This window comes from Vanacampus margaritifer, chromosome 16 (assembly GCF_051991255.1).
Source record: "Vanacampus margaritifer isolate UIUO_Vmar chromosome 16, RoL_Vmar_1.0, whole genome shotgun sequence".
NCBI lineage: Eukaryota > Metazoa > Chordata > Actinopteri > Syngnathiformes > Syngnathidae > Vanacampus > Vanacampus margaritifer.
In genome coordinates this window covers 14648504-14672424 of record NC_135447.1, presented here as the reverse complement: position 1 = coordinate 14672424, position 23921 = coordinate 14648504, and the positions used below count along the sequence as shown (strand labels likewise).

Sequence of the window (23921 nt, the reverse complement as noted above, 5' to 3'; positions counted from 1 at the left end):
AACATGAAAAATTTATTTTTGAGCGATCACACAACGCAATACATATATCAAGGTCATAAGCTAAATTATTTTTCATAAAGAATAACCATTACTATAGTTTATTCCTTCCTAAAACGTCTGCCTGAGCTCAAAGGCAGGAGTCCGTGAGTAAAGCCATGTAAATACATTGCAAATGTGCCAGAGATGAACGCCACTTTTAATAACAGAATGAAGAATCACATCCTCGATTTGGTCAAAGCAAAGATTTCTTTCAACACTTCTTTCTCTTACCCCTTAAAGTCAAAGCTAAGCAAAGTTGATAAGAGGTTCATTCTCTTCAGTCTATAGCATTCCTTAATGGAGACGTTAAACCTGAGACAACCTCCTGACATTTAAAACGTAACCTTGTGGGAGGACAATGTCTTAACGTTTATGCATGGTGAAGCCCAACCAAAAAAATGGTTTTACAAGATAACGGAAGCTTGTTCTACTTTAGAAAGGACAAAAAGGGTGGTGCGGGGTGAGCTTTTTTTTTAATTATGCATGTCATAAAGTCTGACAGTCAAGGTTTTTACTGTGCAAAAAGCTGATAGCGCTATCAACAGTAGATTTACATACAGTATACACAGCAGTGGAGAAGTGCCAGGGCCACAAATAGCCAGAAGTCACTATCCTACATTTAAGCCAAAATTCAAGCTTTTCCTATCGTCTGTTAGGGGCCCATAGGTCAACTGAGCACGGAGGTGCACACCTGTGAGCAATTGGTAATTAGTTCCTTGTTTTAAGGCTCCCCAGCATAGCGGCAGGTTGCTGGGTCATTCCTCTAATTACAGTGTGCATTCTGGTTTTTGTCTATTTGGGTTTACAGTCTGGTCCTCCTGTTTGTGGCAGTGATTTGTTTGTACTGTACTTTGTAATTTATGCTCCTACCTAGTGATGTGAAAATGTGGCTTTCTGAAGCTCTGAACTAGGGATAGCAGAAATGGAACATTAAAACGATCAAATCATTTGATTCACAAACTGAATGGATCTTTTGGAACGTTCAAAACTTCTCTCCAAAGCGACATGTGGTGGCCAAGTGTAAAATATTGCAATCAAACGGTAGATCAGTGTTGCCAGCTCCCCAATAAGGTAACTAACTATTGGCTGTCTGTCATCACCTAATTTATACAACTGGCTATAATCGTGCTATAATTGTAATGGATGCCATAAGAGAGAGAAATAATATTATGGGAAACAAAAACTGAATAACCCCCACCCCGTCAAAAAAAAAAAAAGGAATAGAAGTACAAATTTGCTTTTTGTTGCTGATACTTTTAATTTTGCCTCTCAACATGACTTAAATACTTTGATGAAATGCTTTGATATATATATATATATACAGTATATATATATATATATATATATATATATATATATATATATATATATATATATATATATATATATATATATATATGCACACACACGCACTTCTGTCTGTATAAGGGCTCTCATTGATGCCCAAGTGAAAACATTTTGCTCCTAACGTTCATTGGGATTATGTATGATGCACATGGATGGTTGAAGCAACACATGCTGTTAGCGTTTGCGTGTGTGAACACGGCTCAATTCTAAAATAGTTCAAAACCTACTTAAAATGACGGGGATTATTTCTTATGAATTGGGAATTTTGCATACCACAGGAAGGACATCACGTGGGATGCCCCAAAGGTCATTTCTTGGCCCACTTTCTCATATCATATTTAAACATAACATATGTTCCCATATGCAGATGACTCATAGCTTAACAATCCACTACGTATTGATGATCTGCCATAGAGATACAGGAACATACAGTATATTGATAAGTAGGTGAGGGAGGAGAGTGAGCGAGAGATGAATTGGGTGAGAACGTGGTGAGTGTGTGTGTGTGTGGGTGAATACATCTGCAAGCCTTTGAGTGTATATGAGAGAAACTGTAAATGTGTTCTCAGTTGATCAGGGCTGGTTTCTCCTAGCCAGCTGCCTAAACAACATCTACTATTACAGCCAATCTAAAGTAGCTGCCAAAGTACAAGTGCCAATAAACAGACAGACAATATAAACAACTCTACATGAGGAGATTTTTTTTTTAATGATTGAAGAGGGTCTTCTGCATAGATTTAGTCATAACTGTTTTAATTTACTTATTTCCTCAGTAGAACTTTTATCTGTGGATGTGTCTTTGTAAGTGCTGTCGCAATTTCTGCTCATGTCATCACGTCTGAAGGACCTCGTCTGTTTCCCCATCAATGGGCCAGTGTCTGGGGTTGAAGTCAATGTGTATTGGATGATATGCTGTAAAAGTGTAAAAAGTCTTATCTACTTCCGGCTGTCGTCATGTGTATTGAAGGCTGTTTCCTGTGGGCTTGGGGGTTTGGAATACTGCTTTTCAAAATAGTATAAGAATGCTGTGAGTCCGCTGTAACTACACACTTGCGAGAGGACTGCAGCCATTTGTCTGTAAACTTGCTTGTGTCCGGAATATTCTGTAAAATAAATCCTTCGAAGGACCTGTTCACCGATCTCCAGTCTGTATTCAGAAAATCAACATTCTCTCTACCCGAACAACGAACACGCGGAAGACAAAGATAGTCTTCTAACATGATCCCAAATCAATTAATCAAGGGTAAATATACCCTCAAAATGACTGCAGATTTAAAACAAAAGCTTTTGAGAAGCATTTGGGGCATATTCCAAAAAGGATACATTCTTGGGGCCTGATTGGTGGCTGTGTTGCTTGTAATTTAATAAGAGTAGGGAAATCCTGGCACCCGCCAACACATGCTTCCATATATATATTAAAGTCAATATTGAGACTCACCATTGTGCGTTTCTTGCTCAGGTGTTTCTTCTTCCTGTTTTGTGTGTGCGCCAGACGGGGATTGTTCTCCTGGTCCGATGGCTGGTGATGGTGATAGTTGTTCTTAATGGGCTCCAGGCTCAGGCCATTGGGGACCCTGGCTGACTTTTTCTTACGGTAGGGCACAGCCTGTTTCACGCCACGCTCTTGGGGCTTCAGGGTCAGGTTTTTCTACAGGAGAAAAACAAAAGGACAAGGTTACATTGGGGACAAATATAATTAATTTGTCATCGCAGCTGGTAGAACACAATTATACCATTCATCATTAGTGGTATCAGCGTTTGAGACGGCTGCATGTATCATTCAAGTTTATTCAACATATAAACGTGCATAGCAAATATCATACACATAACTTTATGAACGAAACGTAACTTGAAGAGACAAGGCCAACATAAGAAACACAAAGACAGAAAAGACCAGTCTTAATGATGTTAGGGCAAAGGATTTTGGGTTTAGTAACACTTGAATAGCTTCATAGCTCCTTAAACTGATTATAAGATGGCTTTTTAAGTTAAGTGTGTGTTTCACGAGTGGCTAATCACTGCTTGACCTGTCCACATGTTTTCAAATAGTTTTTAACTGCTTTGCACAAGAGGTCTTAGAAATCATTAACTGGTCTCTTCAGTCAGATTCCACATCATCATTGCTAATTAAGGCCTGTCTCAAAATTCATATTCCTCAGCAAAATAGTTTGGGGAAAAATACTGTTTACATTTAGATTTTTTTATTTAAAAAAAATACAAATAAAAAGAATAACTGATATAAAATTTGATCCAAAATGTTCAACACTATCTGCTGATAGTATATTTACAGGGGTAAAATGATTGTCCTGACTCAAACTAGACTAAAGCGTTGACAGTTTTGTTTACTAAAAGTCTATAAGATTATGTTTTCTTGGACTAAAATAAAGACTTAAATGCTCGATTTATAGTCAACTAAAATTTAACTAAAATAAAAATAGGATGAAGTTGACAATGATTTGAAAAAAACAACAAACAAGCGTGATTGAATCTGGACTAAAACTGAGACTGGATTTTTAAATGTCTGATAAAATTTGCACGATGTAAGTCCCTTTTCAGAGGCAGCAAACCCTGAATCTGTGAACTTTCATTATACAAAATCCGTCCATCCAATTGAGTCAAAATCAAGTAGGCTAATCCTGTCTAGCTGTTAGATGTTAAGAGGGCATGCCATAAGCACAGCGATATGCGTCAATTGAGTCACATATACAGACATCAAATTAGAATTGGGCATGAAGACCCACAGTGTAAATACAGTCTGCAAATGAATGCAACAAATATAAAAGATATGCAAAAGTATGCACTCCGCTAGACGTCCTTGGTCAACTACAAGGTAACCAAAGTGTGATTCATACATTGTTCATAAGAGAGTAGTTCTAAAATCCTGTTTTTAAGTATATGAAAAATAATACAGTAATGTCCTGTCTGGAGGAGGTTTCTCTGTGGCATTTGCTCAACTTTACCACAGCTGATAAACAACACTTCTGCAGTCAACACACCTTAGCATTAGCGACATAGCTTCTACTATAAAAGATGAACTAAAGTTTGAGAGCACCTGAAAGCAATTTTGTCGCTTGCAGGGTTACAATTTTATGAATGCACTTGAGAAGCACTCCATAAACTGTTTCTCAAAGCTTCACTCACACTAAAAGAGGTGCATGCTCCAGTTAATGTTATTTGCCTTTTTCGCTCACGCATCCAGGAAAGACAATGCAACATGATGTGGATTGTGCTCATAATAAGTGACAAAGACATGATTGGGCTGACAGGATTCCTTGAGCCAGCATTTTGCATGCCTCTAAGTCGCCAAACCATAATGATTGCTAGAAATAAATTATGCACAGTATGTTTTGCAGGCTCATTGAACAATATCGAGATAAATTCCTTATTTCAGCGCTTCGCGGAGATGCTGGAAGGAAAATAATTGCTCACTAAGGCTCCCTCCCCAACCTTCATTATTGTCATTGCCTGCCAGTATCCAAAGCAATTTTCTAGCATTCTGAATTGCATGTTTGCAGGTAAAGAAACAATGCACTGGAACCAGAAGGAAGTCAAATGATTTTTCACATTTTGCAAATAATGTGCAACCATCTTGACTCATTTCATGTTTATATGCAGAAATGAAATATGGAGGGGAAAGCATTTCTACTAGTTAACAGCTCTTCATCTGGGATCATTAGGTGGGTTTCCATCCACCCAGTTTTATTCAAATATTCAAGAAATGCGAAAATAAAACTGAATGGAAATGCTATAAATTCGAAAAGGGCCCAAAATTTGCAATTTTGGTGGATTTTGAAGCTTATCGAAAAAAGAAAAATGCGACTTGTGGCGATGGAAACAGGTTTTGCGATACACGTCGCATGTTTTGACTGGATCTTACGTCACACATACGTTTGTAGTCACAAAGCAATGGGAGACGATAAAATAAGGTATGTTTGGGGGGGACAACAAAAACAGAAATCTTTTTGGAAGTAATTCAAGAAGCAAATAGTTTGCAATATTAGATGGAAAACAGCAAAAACGCTACGTTTACGTCGCATACATGTCTGATTTATATCCACATACGAAAGAAGCCCAGGCCTGGTGTGAAAAAATCGGAATTGTACAGTTCACACTGCATGAAAAAAAATCAGATAATTGGATGGAATTGAGCTGCAGTTTGTTGAGCTGTATTTCGGTTTTGTGGGGTTGGGTTTTTGTTTCATTTTGGGAGTTCATGTTCTTTGTTGTCTGTGTATTGAGTGCTTTGTTTTGTGTTCCTTGTATTTCCCCTCGTCTCGTTATGTGTAACCACGTCCGCTTGTGTGTCTTGCCCTCCCCTGTGTGTCAACCTATCAGTGCCCTCAGCCGCTGTGTCTTCCCTAGGAGTGTCTTGTCAAGTAATTAGTGTTGGTGTATTTAGGCCCCGTCCATACAAAAGCCAGTTTCAATGTATCCTCACAAGTTTCTTACCGTCTAAGCCGTTCATCCACATGACGGCGCAGTTTCGGAGCTTGAAACCGATCAATTTTGTAACCGGGCTCCAGAGTGGAAAGATTTCAATACGCGCCCCGTACGCGTCCGTCTGGATACCTTATGGGGGATACTCCTCCAGTGATGACGTAATGGTTGCAGCTCAATGACGACTCATTGTTGTAGATTGATGACGTATGCTCCAATTCTCGCGTGACTGCGCGCGAACCGTCAGTCTTTCAACGACAATGGCGGATAGCCGTGTTGTAGTTGTTTAGCGCAGCCTTCTTAGCTTGCTTATGCTTTTGCAACAAAATATTTTGCTTCTTTATTCCGACGTTCAACAAGTGGTGTTGTACTTGAATCACCCATCATTGTCACATCTCCTGTGTTTGTCTTTTTCATGTTGTTTTGATACCTGCAAAGCCACGTTTGTTCTGTAGATTGTAATAAAGTTTTTTTTTTTTAAAGTGTCCGTCTTCTTCGCAGATTCTTCTTCTACGCTTTCCGTTAACTACCTGTGGCTGCTGTTAAGGGTCTTCTGCTCAGATTTAGTTATAACTGTTTTGATTTAGTCATAATTGTTTTAGTTTAGTCATAACTGTTTTGATTTAGTCATAATTGTTTTAGTTTAGTCATAACTGTTTTAATTTCCTCAGTAGAGCTTGGTGAGTGTTTGAATGAGGTCTGGGGGCCTCCTCTATTTCCACAACAATAGACCATTTTTCTGTGGTTGAAGTCAATGTGTTAGTATGATTTCTTTGTAAGTCTTATCTTATGCTAGGTGACGTCAGGTCTGAGACCTACTATATTGCCACATCAAAGTGCCATTTGCCAATGTGTATTGAATGATGTCTGTCTTAGCTGGTGGCTGGGGGGGGGCTTTATGGGATACTGTCTTCAAGATAGTATAAGAATGCTGTGAGTCCGCTGTAACGACACACTTGCGAGAGGACTGCATCCATTTGTCTGTAAACTTGCTTGTGTCCGGAATATTCTGTAAAATAAATCCTTCGAAGGACCTGTTCACCGATCTCCAGTCTGTATTCAGAAAAACAACATTCTCTCTACCCGAACAACAACGAACACGCGGAAGACAAAGATAGTCTTCTAACACTGCGCTACAGCACCACTCTAGACTTGTCACATACATTACAGCCTTTAGACATCCTCAGCGTCATCTTTGGACACACGCAAGTCTTGAAATGCTTCTGTGTGTACAAGATTTGTTTGAGGAACCGTCTGGATGGGCCCTTAGTCTGTTGTGTCTGTCCAGGAAATGTGGTAGCATTGTCGATGTTATATGTGAAAGTTTGTTTGTCTTGTCTCGTCAAAGCTAAGTCTTTGTCACAGCCAAGTCTCCGTCACAGCCAAGTCTTTGTCACAGCCAAGCTTTTGTCACAGTCAAGTGAGGTCCTGTCCAGTCATGCTTGTTTCAATCTAGTCACGTCCTGTCCAGTTACGACAACCAGTCTAATCACGTCCTGTCCAGTCACGATGACCAGCCCAGTAACGTCCTGTCCAGTCACGACGACCAGTCCAGTCGTGTCCTGCCCTGTCCAGTCACGACAACCTATCTAGTCGAACTACGTTATGTCAGGCCCTGTCCAGTTTTATCCTGTCCACGCCCATCCAGTCATTCTTGTCTGCTCACCCTATGTTTTATTTAAGTTCCACGTATCGCCCTCAATTCCTGTCTCACTGCCTTATTTCCCTGCATTTGGGTCTACTATCCCTCAACCAATCACGTCCACCACGACAAATAGAGCCAAACCGAGTTTTGGACAAGAAGCTGCACATAGCAGAGCTCGCTCAACAGAAGAATAATGAACAATAAATGGGAGGAGATTAACACAAAACACTTTTCTCAGACTCAACACTAAATTAAAATTAATGAACAAAGTTCCTAATACGAAGGCTGGAGAGATGTAGCAACAGTCCCGTGATACTGCAGCAGTTGGCACAGCATTGCACCAACACACACTTAATATCAGTGTTGATTTAATCATCATAACAACACTAAAATGCTCGACACAACAACATACAGTGTAAACAATTACTGATGATCTAATAGTGGCTAATAAAGAGAATAAATAGCGATAAGTGAAAGTATTCCTTGCGGGGTACTCCATGACAACAGCGCATATTAAACTTGAGCTACCTTGTTAAGTGGAGCTGTGAATTGTCTCTGCTTCTTAAGGGAGTCCTTGACCTGATTATCACATTTTGCAGTACATGTGAATCAGCTCGGTGTCTGCTGGAACTAATTTGGCATTGCACTTTACAGTCATGCAGCCAATTCTAGTTGAGACTAGAGAAGCTGAACTGCTTCACATGTGGTTTAACTGTGAGTAGGCCACCTCAAATATTGAATTGACAAGTAGTTTACTGAAAAATTCCAGGGCTGTCACATTAATAACATAGCTGGAATACTACTACAATTTTATTTCAAACATTGCATGAAACATTCACTCATTATTAACTATTTTACTGCCAAAAACGTTAAATGACGTTTAGTAAAAACCTACGGAGGAGCGCCAAAGACGTTAAAAGACGTTCACCAAGTTTTTTGTTTTTTTGGGGGGAAACGGGTGGAGGAAAGCCTTGGCCAGCTGTGCTGAAAGTATCAAGCAGATCTAGTTCGTTTAATGCCTATTTTTGGCCCCTAGATGGCAGCGATGACTCTCTTTGGACAAGATTGGGTAGGCGTCAGTAGAAGACGTGAGGCGGAGCTAGAGTGTTGAGGGGACAATGGCTGAGGAAGCCATAATGGCGACCGGTTGCAAGCAGCTCACGCTTGAGCATTTTTTTCAAAGACGAAAAGCATTGACCAATGCTAAAGAGCACATTGATGACGACGATGATGATGATGGTGACTCCGAGGTTGACGCCGAAGTTGGAAGCGTTGACGCGGCGGCTATGATCACGTCATAAAGCCTCACCGGCTAGCGATGCTAACGCCGGTAAACGCGGAGCACAACCGAGCATGCTCAGGCGGACGTTCAATCGGACGACGAAGAGTGCCCCGAGTCCAATGCATATTCATCGGAGGAGTGGGTACAGTCTGATCACAGAGAAGACACTGGTTATGGACTACGATGCCACCATGAATGGAGCGGATAAGCTGGATCAACCACCCGGTATAGGAACTGAAGGACATGAGGAAGACAGACGTAACACCACCGTAATGTCACCGTATCATGATCCTGAGAGTAGACTTGATGGCAACATGGCCAAGCACACACTGCAGTATATACTTGCTATTCCCCGGGAAAAAAAGCCAGCAAAAAAGTGTAGCGTCTGCAATCGCAGTGAAACTAATTTGTTGTGCAAATCCTGCTTCGTCTCCTTACACGCAGGGGAGTGTTACAAAAAGAAAAACTGTATTTGAAACATCCACACAATTGTAAATAGTACCACGGTTGCACACATTTGTAAATAGTTTGCGAAATTGTTTTGTCAAATTGTTGAATGTAAATAAACGTATTTTGCTATCAAAAAACACTTTTTCATTGTTGGTGATAGTTTTTTACAGAAGTAAAGCACTGTTTAGGTGTTTGTGGCATCATTCATGGAAAAGAAAGGTCTCAAATTCACTAGAGTGCATGAAATAATATCGTTTCACAAAGTTTTTTGTTTCAAAACAGAGCATTTGGGTGAAACTAACCATTTTCTATTGTTGATTACTGAAAAACGGAATAAGGTAGAAACAAACTTTATTTTTCTGATGAAAGATGAGAGTCCAATCTTTTGGTAGTATGTGTGTTTCCATAGTCCAAACACAAAATTTTCTGTGGACCTTGAAAGATCAGTCAAAATGCTTAAATCGGCTGGCACTGACGGCATGGCATCCCTTTTCTGAAAACGTCTGGCAGTCAAAGAGTTAAGAGATTTAACAGTTAACCAGAATGGCTGAAGAAAACTTAGCAAGCTTAAAGAGAATGGGATTCCATGTTAGTAACAATAATTAAAATGTGTTAAATAATACTAACCAGATCTTGACATCAGGCCTATTTTAGAACGACTGAAGAAAAAAAAAACTTTCTCACAAGAGCAAGATTTTTAGCAATGTTACGGCTATAAGGCAATGACCGGGGGGGGGGGGGGGGGGGGGTCGATCACTCTGTAATTTATCTGGCAAAAGTACATCTTTGGCTTGCTGCCTGAGAAGACTGCAGACACTATAGATGGCAATGAAGCGTTTTCAATCCAAAACATTATCAGTGGCTGAGCCAGCCTTGGTTACAATCGCATAATTTTGAATAAATCAACCAAAGCCATGTTACCAATTTTGCTAAGGTTTTTTTTTTTTAGCGTGTAATTTATTGCTCTATCCAAAATTGGATCGAGTGCCTAAAATACTCCTTTAGCACATGCTGGTAGACAAACAGGCAACCTGGATCTCTTCTTCTTGAATTTGTTGAGTTATTGTATTTTCCATCTCATGCAGCTTAAAGAAGCATTCTTTTAGTTTTGCCAGTTGTGCTGGATTAGAATTGCTCAACTTGGCATTGCAAATCAGGCAGACACTGACTCCCATCACTCAACTCTATATTTATCGAACACTTTAAAGCGAGCAACCCTTTTTTCTTAAGACGCAACCCAGGTGCAGCAGATAGAATGAAAACAGCAGAGGCTCCAGAATGTATCCCTGTTGAACACTATCAACCGCGCTCCGTTATTCATGTGAATTCATATTGCACATATTCATCACATCAATTTCTGCTTTTGCTCGATGTAGGTAGTATAAAGCGATTAAAATAATCTATAAATCACATAACATACCATCAGCCACAAGTTAACTACTAAGTGCACCAAATTCCTTGCAGCCAATTGTCAGGTTTCCATCCAACTGTTGGTGGCGGTATACACCATAGAGATGTGATCCACCAGTAATTTAAAAGAAGAAGAAATCCAGGAAGCAACAGCACCATGCGATGAGGTCGTATGAGTTTCCTTTTGTAATTCTTTATAAACCGTAGCGTTTCTTTGCTGTTTTCCATCTAAAATTGCATTAATATTCGCTGCTTTAATTAATTCCAAAAATATTTCTGTTTTGTTGTCCCCCCCAAACATACCTTACTTTATCGTCCGCCATTGCTTTGTGACGGCAAACGTAATATCCGGTTAAAACGTGCGACGTGTATCAGGACTTGTCAGAGTTTATTTGCGAAACCTGTTTCCATAGCCAAAATTAGCATTTTCCTTTTTTCTATACGCTTTAAAATCCACCCCCTCTAAGCAAACTTTTTTTATTTTTTTTTTGCGAATTTTGGGCCTTTTTTCGGATTTCTAGCGTTTCCATTTAGTTTTATTTTCGCATTTCTTGAAAATTTGAATAAAAATGGGTGGATGGAAACCCACCTACTGATGATTAAGCAGTGCCTGTCATCACGACTCATTTGAGTCGGGTGTGTGCCTTGACCTCCACCGAACCCCTGGCGTTCGATCGAACCCAGGTCAAGAACTGCTAAATTAAAGTTTAATGTTTAACTTTTTTCTCAGGGTGAAGAATAACATTTGCAAGCCATGAAAAGACATTTTATATGACAGAATATGCACAGACAGTAAAATGAGTGTGCAGCATGCACCTTTGAGGACATTCAATTTTAAAAAATGTCTAAACTGGTGGTAGAGTTGATAGCCTAATTAAAAAAAAAAATTCTGGGAACGCGTTTGCTTGCTTGGCCTCTCTCCTGCATCTCCCTTCTGACTTTCGTTTGCTGCTTCATCAACCTTTTTCCTCACTGTTACAATGTAATGTGTCTGCCTGTCTAGTGTCTGTTTTTGCGCCTTTCCAATCAGAAATCAACCTGCCCGGTTGGGGGGGGGGGGCCCCGCTGGTCGCTCCTCTTAACTCACTGCACTAGTTTTGCACAATACACTTTGTTTGTGGACATATAGGGCACATAACACACTTTCGGGGGGTGGGGGGGGGTGCAGACACATTTTTCGCCCTACAACTCCTCTCCAATTTTAATGCACCACACAACAGGGGGGGAGGGCATCGGTTGGGGCAGACCGCAGTATAGAGCAGTGCTGCCATCCCGTGTTTCTCCCCCCTATTTGTTGCGGGGGCTGTGGACCGGTGGGGTGCCTGGCAGGCCTGCAGTGCCCCGTCCTGAATGAATACACACTCACACGCACATGCACATGCACGTACACATACACATACTCAGCCACATACAAAATAAAAAATAAAAAAAATAAAAAAATAATTAAAAATAAAAGAGAGAGCAATGATGATGAAATGTCAAATCGGTAAAATTACCGAATGAACAATACTGAGCTCTCCAGGAAAAAAATAAAAATAAAAAGAAATCAACCTGTTTTGTTTCTGCATCACACGCCAATATTTTTCATGCAGATGTGCCCCTGCATACCACTTATGTGTACCACTGTTTATAGTTATTATAAGTCTTTAGAAAATATCTGTAGGTCAAACATTATGTCCTCAAAGGGCTAAATGAACCTCACGTGCCAATCGGTAAAGTGTCCTGTAAGGCACCAACATGACTTTAGACCTAATACAAAAGGAAACCCTCCAAAAGCTGATAAAGATTTACACATTTAAGTGTGTGACTCTGGAAGCATTTGAGCATAAGGAGAAAAAACAAAAGTGCTGGTGTGCGTGGGACGGATTTAGATTGGATCACGATAATTGCGATGGAAGCCATTAATAAGGTTTATTGGACCACAGGTAATTGAAATGAGTGTTAAATTGAAAAGTCCGTACGTCACGAACCGTCACACATCAGAGCACGTCGACTCTTTTCAAATCAGGCACACACTGAGAGGGGCATGTCAAGGGCTTCTCTGCGGCTGTTTTGTTACACATTTGTTTGAGGGTTTGTGACAAATGAAAATGAGCTGTTGAATTGACAATGTTTCAATTTGTTTGATGCTATGCGTGTCTTAACAGTTACGGTGTGAGGGAAGTTATAATTCGCTTCAATAGCTGTTGTGCAAAGAGCTGTACCCCATGCGAAATCCTACACAGAAAACATACATACTAAACATATTCACTTTGCTTGGTCAGTAAAGTGGACCTATAATGATAATAATAATAATAATGATAATAATAATAATAATAATAATAATAATAATAATACCCAAATAAAAGCTTTAGTAAGATTAACTCATTTGCTCCCAAAAATTTATCAATACGTTCTATTTTAAATATTTTAAGTGTCCCAAAGATGTATTTATACGTTTTTTTATTTTTTATTTTTTTTGTAATGCTATATCATACAGAAGGCTTTGATGCAGCCTCTCAACTGCAAAGAACGAATGAAACAATGGTAGTTATTACACAAACGGCCAGCAGGTGGCAGCAGAGCAAAAGAAATCAACCAGGGCCATGTTGGAAAAAAAGCTATTTTACTCACATTTCTAAATAGATTTGTAAATAATGATGAAATTTAGCTATATTCTAATGCTAATTGCGGCAAAACGTAAACTGATAGAATTATACTTTCTTCCTGATGAAAGAAGAGACTCTAATCTTTCTTTTGGTAGGTTCCATGTTTTTATAGCAATAGAACACAATATTCTGTGAGCCTTGCAAAATCAGTCAAAATTCAGTAAAACAGCCGGGAGTGAAGAGGATTGTTTCAGTGAAAATGGCTGCGAGTGAGTTAAGCATGATAAAATCGAAGCAGACTTGGTTTGAACTAGCTGGATAGATGTTAGTCTGCATCCCAATTTCTGACGAGGTGCCATTGAACAAGGTACAAAATAATCTCAGTTCGCAGCTCAGGTTTTCAGATGTGATTGTGCCCCCCATCATTCTTTGCAAGCCTGCATATGTGTAATCTGGCTCTCTGTGTGGTGTGCAAGAAAATTATAGAAAAAGGTGCAAACTAAATTTGACATTCAGGGACCGTAATCAGTATTTAATTCATTTATGTTTGTTGTTGTTTATAATTAGTACCTATTAGTGACTATTGCCACTGGTAGTTTTTGTAAAAAATCTATTTGAGTTTCTCTGTTAACTTGTTCAACTCAGTGGTGTGCAGGGTTGGAGATGGTGCTGAGAAAAATAATATAATAATATAATAACAATATATATATTGTATACATATATACATTTATACTTATACATTTATATTAGGCCATATATATATTTATATATAAAACAATTAATCTGTTGATAATCTTGTCAATTAATCCAATTTTTTTTAAACAAATTCTAAAAACAAATGTTATTTTTTCCAAAAACAGGACATTATTTTAAATTGACAATATAGAAAATGAACACACATAAATTAAGATTCTTGGTTTGGCTCATAGGATGTCACAAAACTGGTTGAAGTTCCAAGGATTTTGACCATTTTAAATTAAACAAGGTCTCTAAATGATTAATCGATTATCCAGAATAATTTTCCATACATTTTTTGATCCACCAGTTTTCAATTATTTGACAACTTGTTTTGCTTCTAATGTACAGTATATACACTATATATGCAGGAGATTAGATTTAGAACAGGATTGCTTCATTATACTGTGCTTGTTGATGTGGTTAAATATGAAAACCTCAGTGATTGTCTCAAATTTTTGAAATGTCTCATTCTCAGCTGCTCTTAAATTGCGCTGTGGTTGACTGTTGATCAATTCATTTGCTCTAAGTCAGGTGTGATGGGCTGCTCTCCTTTCCGTGGCATTGGAACAGAATAAGCGGTAAGTAGTATGGAAAATTAGTGGATGTCAAATGCTCCATGTTATCCCCAACTAGTGACTTCCAATGAGGCCCTCAAATTAGCCCAGATTCAAAGTGAACCAGCGGCCTCAGAATGGGACTTGATTTACAGAAGTAATGCCTATTTAAAATAAGATTTACGAAGAAATGTGTCTGCAAAATACATCCTGAGCATCTCAGCCATCTACTAGAAGCAATGCATTATGCATCAAATTCAATTTTCACAGAAGAAAATTAACTTGGTCATGGTTGAGTGATGTCTTCCTGAATGGATTTCAGTCTAGATTCGGAGGCAATGTGTCTCAAGCAGCAATTTTTGTATTAAGCAAACTTCTATTCAAGCAGAAGGGCTATAAAAAAAAATAAAAAAGTTTGCTCCCCGTGAAAGTTTGAATTGTCTAATAGGACTTGGATTTAACCCCCATGATTTTTCTAGCCCTGCTATCATCCCTTAGCTCTTCATGTCAATGATGTAATGTTTCTTTTGGGATGTGAGGCTGTAGAAAGAATAGCGCATGTTGCTTAGCAACTGGGCACGTAGCAAAAGAATATCATTAAATTGTGCTGATGCTCTCAGAGTGCTTCTTTTTGTATTGGAGTACTTGTTGCTCAGTGAGTAAATTGTTGCTTGGATATTCTTAAAAAAAGGTCCCAAAAGTACAGCTTAGCAGAGACGGCAGTGTAATTCATTGAAGACTCTAGACGCAATACGATCGTTGTTGCACACTCAAGCCATTTTCAGTCTTTAAATATATACAGAAATATATGAGGTGTGTCAGAAAGGTTCCAGGACTGTTGTCACAAAATATTGTATCAGTTTGTTTTGTTTATAATGTTAGGTTATTTGGGGTGATTCAATTTTCCCGAGCTGTATTTACATTTTTCAACAGTGCATAGAATTCTCCCCATGTGTAAAATTAATTGCACAGACATAGCTTACCTCTACTGTTCTGTTTGTGATTTAAAATTAAAGTGTTAAAGTGTAATTCTATAAACAGTTAGGAATATTTTTTACTACATAATTATTGATTTCATTGTAAAAACAAAACAGAAAAAACGCAGTCGCCGCTACAGGAAGTGACGTCATTAAACCGGAAATAGCAAATGATCTTCAGTGAGAGAAACGTGAGAGGGAAACAGTCCAATCCAGCACAATCCACATTCATCTAATACCTTTGGTAGCATCCTGGATATGTATAACTTAATATTGTTGTTCATCCACATTTCTTTGGCATCATTATTTGAAAAGATGTATTTTTGGCGATGTTTATCAGCATTTAACTTTATGCAAGCACTCGCTAATTGTGTTTTAAGTAGCCTAATGTCCTGACTGCAGTGGTTGAGGTGATATTTAATCGTTTAGTCCATTAGTGTATCATGCATATCATCTGTACATTTAAGGTGTTTTTTGTTTTAACATCTACTTTCACCTTTTTCGTCATCATTAAACCTGTGGACCAGAGCAACGTCTTCAGAGTCGTGATGTTGAAGATGAGTTTAGCTGACTGTCCGAGCAAGGCTGAGACAGTACATCTACTCAGTTAACATTAAGTAAAATAAAAGGTGTATACTGTGCAAATGTGAGTGTGTTAATGTGTGTGTGCGCATACAAAACTCAATTTCCTGCTTCTATAAAGAGTGTGTGCAGAGGCTGCTGCGCACAGGAGAGCCATTACTGGCACTATTTATAGGCCACACACATCAAGGCTAACGGTGTAACAAGAGACCCCAGACTTGGCCCTCCACTGGTAATTAGAAAGCGAATGGGAAAAAAAGGGCACTCACGGGAAGTGCCAGAATTCACTGCAAGACCCCCTCAACTAGTTCTACGTTTCAGATCTGTTCTGCTTTTGTTGGAGGATTAATGAAGTGAAACTCTGGGACTTGAGGATTTGGAACAGTTGATGACTATTGAAGCAATTTATGTAAGAACAAAACCATCTGACACGCTGCCAGCCCATTGTTACCGCTTTTGTTAGCCGTATGCAAGGAATGTGCAGTGATAAACAAAAAATAATCTTCTGTCTGCACATCTTAAAAAAATCCTCAATGAGGAACAAACAACATAAATGCCGTTAAAAGTGGGTTATAATCTGTGTTATAAATAGAATTGGACTTGTGACTGCACCTTCAAACGCATGTTGAGCAGGTACGAGCAAACCTGCGCTCATCAAAACTGCTTTAAATAATTTGGCAAATCCAGAAGAAGAAATTCTAATCAAAAGGAATAAAATAATAATAATAAAATAATGCTGATCTGATCTAAATGTGCGTAATGGGCTTTTCTTTGTCAGATTTAAACAGCAGCCCAAACAAAGCAACTTGTTCAGTTCAAAATGAAACTTTCCTATAAATAGCAGGTTTGATGGTGTATTATTTTGTCATCTGTCACATTAAATTGTGTTAAGAGTTTATTATGTAGTCAATATGAGGATTGTAAATGCGGAATTTTATACTATTGTGCAAAAACTGACCAAGCTTAAGGTGAAAAGCACAAGAACATACCCAATGTGTGAGCTAAAAATGTATTCCTAATGAGTCTTTATCTCTTTTTAGTGGCTCTTTGGCTTGCCCAGTATATAATAGGTCCAAACTCTTCATGTCAAGTTAGTTTCTTAGAAATATTTGAAATACAGTAAAACCTCGGAGTTTGAATTTCTCGGAACTCGTACAATTCGGACTTCAACCCAAAAAATCGGAGTGAAAAATGCCTCGGAGTCTGAACTCATTCTCGGAGTTCAAACACCCAAGCAAAGCAAGCTAAGCCGAACGTAACTTGAAAACGGGTAGCCGAGCGAAGCCGAGCGATGCCAAGCGATGCCGGACCCAACTTAGCTGTTCAACAACGTGCCTGACGTTAAAGAACGCATGCAAGGACCGCTTAGTAGTCTAACAATATGCCCAATGTAAAATACACAAACTCAGCATTGAACTAAAGCTAGCATTAACATAGCATATATATATATATATTTACTCGTAGCAACAAATATATAACAGCAGCTTTTGTAGCAGAGCAATTGTACAACAAAAAGATGAAAATGCAAATCACTACTTGTTACCTCTCTCTTTAGCATCACTGCAACCCACTTCTGTCAAGGAGGGTGTTAAGAGGAAGTCTTTTTCTAAACGATAAAGGGATGACAGAAGTTTTATTTTTTTTAGTTTAAGTTTTATTTTGGAGATCAGTCTGTTGGGGATTTCCTAATTATACTACCCATTGGAATGGTCAAAATTAATTGATTAATCGACAAGTAATCGACTATCAAATTATTCGACAACTATTTTAATAATCATTTGGAGCCATTTTTTTTATTAAAAAATGGCCAATTCCTCTGATTTCAGCATATCAACAGTAATTGTTGATTGATTTTTGTAGTCCTTCATGAAAGAAGACTGATTATCTTATGTGTTTAATCAAAATAAGACATTTGTAAACATCTGTTTTTACTTTGGAAAACAATGAATGAAACTGAATGCATAAATGAAAGGCTGAGGAAGTAATGTAGTAGTATAAAACGTGCTTGAGATATCACAACTGTCAATTGATTTCTCTTAGTATCTCTCAGTCTGTTCTTCTCCGAGCGATGCCAACATAACTCATTTGAGGCCCGATTTACTAAGATCCCAAATAGCAGACACTCAGTCAAACAGATTGCACACGCTGTTGGCAATAGGTGTAAAAGTGGTGGAGACAGTGCTACTGTATTTCTAAGAAGGTTTTGCAATTTAGGTACAATCGCTCTGATGGTTTTTAGCATGGAATATTTGGGAGGTACCAAAAACCCACGCTTCCATTCACACATAGGCCTATCGGGAATTTAGAGTCGAACATTTATTCATTTTCATCAATACAAGAACCCACAAAATGGCAGAAAGTGTTATACAGTATTAAACTAACAGCAACCTTGCCTTGGTGTATAATTTTTGGCGGTGTTCACAGAGAGGAGTCAAAAGACATTTTATTATTGAGATACGCTAAATACCAAAAGGTGTGCATGACTCGATGGTGACTCCACTAGAAAAGCGAATTGGATATTAATTCTGTAATGTTCAGGAGTTGGATCCCAAAAACGCAGACACAAAAATTAGTTTTGACATTTATTTGTAAAACAAAGCTTCAACTGAAGGTGATGCAACCATCTCGGCTAACAGTGACATGACAAAGAGAACAAAGGCTCTTGCATCAGCCAGGGTCAAACGCTAAACATGGAATCCCCAATATGTCAATAACTAAGTGGTTTGCACGAAACGTACTCACGGCGAGACGAGGCAGCCAAAACTAGACCAGAAACGGCGAGAAGGGGTTGTGTATCAAGAGACGTGGAGCTAGGTAGCTAAGTATCATTCATTGGGCTTAAAAACAAACGCCAAATCTGAATTTTTGGATTTGAGTCAGAATGGTCACGCTAAAATTTCTTGTTCAGTGTCATTTCTTCCTTTCTCTCCGCAGCCCTCCAATGTCCCCTCTCGTTATTTTCAAGCCCCCTCCCAGACCATAGGAAACCACATCATGTGAAGTGTTAGAAGACTTTCTTTGTCTTCTGCGTGTTCGTTGTTGTTCGGGTAGAGAGAATGTTGATTTTCTGAATACAGACTTGAGATCGGTGAACAGGTCCTTCGAAGGATTTATTTTACAGAATATTCTGGACACAAGCAAGTTTACAGACAAATGGCTGCAGTTCCTCTCGCAAGTGTGTCTTTTCAGCGGACTCCTATCATTCTTATACTATCTTGAAAAGTATTACAACTCCTCCTTTTCCCCCAAGCCCCTTTCTCCACCCCCAGCCACCAGCCAAGACAGACTTTTACAGCATTCAATACACATTGACAGATGGCCTTTTGATGTTGAAATATAGTGTGTCTCAGACCCGACGTCACCTAGCATAAGATAATACTTACAAAGAAATCATATTAACACATTGGCTTCAACCCCAGACAAATGGTCTATTGGTGTGGGAATAGAGGAAGCTCCCCCAAACATCATATAAACACTCACCCAGCTCTACTGAGTAAACTAAAACAGTTATGGCTAAATCTAAACAGTTATGACTAAACTAAAACAGTTATAACTAAATCTGTGCAGAAGACTCTCAACAGAAGGTTGGGAGGAAGGCAATGTTATGTGTAAAAGTGTGCTGCATTCAAATGAGTGATAAATTCAACTGTTCAGCAGTCGGTGCGTCAATGCCTTTGCCTTGTTGGCCTCTTACACCCTCCTAGCAAGGGAAACAAGATACGAAAATAAACAGGTTAGCTTAGTGCTAGCTAACAGACTGTATGACGTAAGTGTATGGATGTAAAATTGGTCCAAAATAAGACACTGGGTTCTGCCGTTGGCCAGCGAGGTATCCTGGAGTTTAAAGTAAGTTATTTTAAACTAAAAAAAGAAAACCTTTCCATACGTAGGTTGACACAACTGTGTTAACATATACACTCCAATATGTCTTCAAAAAAAGAGAATGTGAGGCTTGCTAACATTTAAGAAGACAGAGATCATAGGTTATATCATTATGATTTACAATGCAACAAACAACTACAGCATAAATGTTTTTGTCTGTCATTATTTGAATGCATTTGGGGCAAGAGTATATGAATATAAATTAAGAAACATTTAAAAAACAACAAAGAAAAAGCAACAATGGTTGTTCACCAATATATCTATGCTGTAAGGTTCAATGGATTTGTTGAAGAAGCAATCTTCTGGAATATTGTCATAGCAAAACACAGGATTAGTCTAGACGGATGCCTGAAACACTGATAGAGTTGACAAATGTATCCGACAGGATGGAAGTCGAAAGATCAGAACATGTATGTGACATAGGACAAAGATAAGTAACCCGATTTTTGTCTGCTCAGTCATCTTTCTGGCTCCTTTGGAGGACCTCTGTGAGACGACACTCTAAGCCTAAAAGCAAAGATAAGAAGCTTAGCCTCTAAATGATACAAGCATGGGGAAGGCTGTTGAAGCCAGTATTCTGTTGTAAGGCATCCTTTATAGAACCACAAATGGCCATTTTAACTTAACATGAAAGAATAATCAATGCCTTAATTCAAGGTTTTCAAATCTGTCTACTCACACAAAGCACACCCGCACCGTTTATGTCCACAATCCACATACAAGCAAATGTATCAAGCACTGCTATGGTTGAAAGAGCTGAACATTAGTTACAGAGACTGTATAATTGAGACATCACAAACAGCCATTGTGTTCCAGACCCAGGAGGCTGTACAAGGCAGCGCCTTTTATCCTTCATCAACAAAATACAGAAAAATGAAATTACTAGCAATTTGTGGTCGACTTTGTGTTGACAGATAGTATGACATTGGTGTGAGCAATTGTGAAAAAAATGATTTCCCTATAAATCTATTCTTGGCATTAAATCAAAGCAGGATGTTTAAAAAAAATAACAATGAGACAAAGTTGCTCAGATTTGCAGCATTTGTGTGTTAAGGACTGATGCCTGTTTTGTTGACGATTAACAAATGACGGCGAACTTGACAGACTAAGCATTGCCGGAAGGTCTTCGTCCATCAGTCCAAGATTGACTCGTCATCACGCGACTGTTGACTTCCAACAACAACACAATGCCATCCCGAAATTAAATTAAATTGCTAATTAAGGATGCTAAGAAACCGTTAGGTAATTAGTCTGTCATTGTATGATACGGCACAAATCGTTAGCGTTAGCAACTAGCCACTAACGAGAGCGTATTCATTGACATGGTTCGGCGAGCCGCCAGGTGCATTCAAATGCATTTGGTCCATCAATACATTAACCATTAATAATTGCAAATATCTAAACAATGTAGGCTTTTATAAAATGCCTTATTTGCTTTATTACTGGTCAGCTGGTCCAAATTCATAAACGCACAACCACTATCACAACTATGTCTTATAATATTCAAATACTCAATAGCTGCAGCCCTAGCTCATTTCGCTGATGAATGACGGATGTGACATTACAATTTGGTTAGGTCTGAAATATTGACGGACTGACGATGACGGAAGGGTTGGTGACTGTTGACGATTGCCGGATGCTCAAAATACATTGGCGACCCCACCTCTGATAACTTCCATAGTACAAAGATGTGATATCAGTACACTATAAAAGACTCTTACCTGTTATTTTAATCCAGCCAACATTAGTTCAGAATAATTTACTTTTTTGTCTCATAAAATATTGCACACAACAGCTACTGACCATGGCAGCATCAATTTCTATGCTAACATCACAGTGTGGATTTCACAATATAATACAGAATTAACTTTGTCACACAACTATGAGTCACACCAAATACCAGCATGTTATTAAATACTCTCACTAGACACTACTGAAGATTATATTCACTAGTCCCATACTGGTGTGATCTTTATCTTCAGTAGACCACGGAGAATTACAGTAAGATGTGTTCAGTAACTCGACTCGGAGAGCAAAATGCACGAGCAATAACCTTCCCCGTGGCTCTACTATTCCTGGCAGCTTGATTTACCTCAAAGCACTAATGTTCAAGGGAGTCTGCTGGCAATACAAGGCACACTGAGCAGTGCCACTGAAATTGCAGCTTTTACAGCTTGCGAGAGACTCCTCGGAGATGCGCCGAAGGCCTGAAAATGAGTGCACTGGCAGGAAATATGGGCTTGGCGCTGTTATAACCAGTAACTTGTTGGTTATACTGTACAGCATGTCTTCAAAAAAGTGCAGTCAGTTCTGTCTCAAGGAGCGGTTGTTGTTCAGTTGCATACCTTGCTAGGAGGTTAGTCTGTGTGACTAAAGTGTGACAAGGCCTGAATGGCAGTCTGTTCTGTCCTATTCACCTGTCTGTCAAAGCTCGCTCTAATCAATGTTAAACAGAGATGGCAGCTCACCACCATTTTTTTGCTGGGCAGGCCGGGGCATAGACACAAGCCAATGCCACACTTAAGGGCTATTAAATTATCGAGGCAATTACATGTAGCTGATGGTGTCAGTGCGTTGTGTAAGACCATAACTAATGGCTTGTCAGGGCACTGACTCCCCCCATACATCAGTGCAGGGAGACAGCACTTTGCAGTAGTGACACCCTGTCTCTGTGAAATCTGTGCCACCTGTCACCTGTCACACACTTGTACTGTCGGGTATCTTGACAGGATACAGTGATAACAGTGAACAAGAAATATTGTGGCTGAAAATTATATGGTCCTTGCAATCTACGTGATAACAAAATAAAAGAAGGTGCCAACAGCGTTTTTTTAGTGAGAAGAGGAAGATTGGTTTGTTTGGAAAAATACTGCTTAAAGCCACGTACACACAAAATTCTAACATTTAACCTTTAATGTATGAGACCCAATTTATGACAATAGAAAAATAATGTACGGTGTACTTGAGATGACAACTGTCATGTTTCGGTTCTGTGGGGGTTGGGGTTTTGTTTGTTATAAGGTGTTTTTGTTGTTTTTGTCTGTGGTTGGTGTTTTTGTGATGTGTTCCTAGTTTCTTCCCTTGTCTCTTTATGTCTAACCACGTCTACCTGTGTGTGGCTTTCCTTCGCCAGATGTGTCTCATTAGTGTTGGTGTATTTAGTCTGTTGTTTTTGTCCAGACGGTGTGGGTGCATTGTCACCGTTGTGTGTGGAAATTCGTGTGACAAGCCTTCGTCAAGTAGCCATCATCACAGCCAAGTCGTCTTCGTCACAGCCAAGTCGTCTTCGTCACAGTGAAGTCATCCTCGTCACAGCCAATTCTAGTCACAGTCTCGTCATGTCCTGTCCAGTCATGGTGACCAGACTAGTCACGTCCTGTCCAGTCGTGGTGACCAGTCACTTCATGGTGACCAGTCACGTCACATCCGGTCATGACGACCAGTCCAGTCATGTCCTATCCAGTCCTGGCGACCAGTCCAGTCACATCCCATCAATTAATGGTTGTATGCTCACCTTTTTCCCTATGTTTCATTAAAGTACCATGCATTGCACTTGATTCCTGTTTCACTGCCTTATTCTCCTGCATTTGGGTCCGCCATCCCTCACTCACATCCCTCATGACATTACCAATACCTCCACCAACATCAAGGGCTCTGTTTTTGAGCTCAAAAGAGCAAGTCCTGCCGGGAGAGCAGTCTAAATCAGCGTGGAGGCAGGCTATGCTGTGTTTTGGTTTTTGGCAGACGCGCGCGGCTTGCCGTAGTTAAAAACTAGTGTTTTGCACTATTGTGGCCGTGAAAACACAGCCAATCAAAGCGGCTCTTCTCATTCCCTTTACCCTTTGACATGGCGGAAGAAGAAACTGATGAGATTAGCTGTGTTTATATGGAACTGCAAACAGATATCCACGGGCAGATAATGTAAAATTACAGATCTGTGAGCTTAGATCGCCTCTGTTCGGTTTATGTTCATGTGGGACCCCACCGCCC

General features: G+C 39.3%; 1 protein-coding gene and 1 long non-coding RNA gene across 11 annotated transcripts in view; one reads left to right on the top strand and one right to left on the bottom strand.

The window, feature by feature from the left end:
- The window catches only part of auts2a (activator of transcription and developmental regulator AUTS2 a), a 380719-nt gene that overhangs the window by 302880 nt on the left and 53918 nt on the right, over positions 1-23921 (bottom strand). For 8 of the 10 annotated variants that reach the window (XM_077547717.1, XM_077547716.1, XM_077547715.1 and 5 more), the window contains exon 3: positions 2825-3034. In XM_077547717.1, coding sequence (XP_077403843.1) covers positions 2825-3034 — 210 coding nt within the window. Of the gene's footprint in view, positions 1-2824; positions 3035-3119; positions 3205-17592; positions 17606-23921 lie in introns of those variants that run through there. The other 2 variants (XM_077547725.1, XM_077547723.1) reach the window with 2 other exon arrangements.
- LOC144036803 (uncharacterized) lies at positions 18714-23488 on the top strand. The gene is made up of 2 exons (XR_013288730.1): positions 18714-18863; positions 23112-23488. It is a non-coding gene; the product is annotated as an uncharacterized LOC144036803 (long non-coding RNA).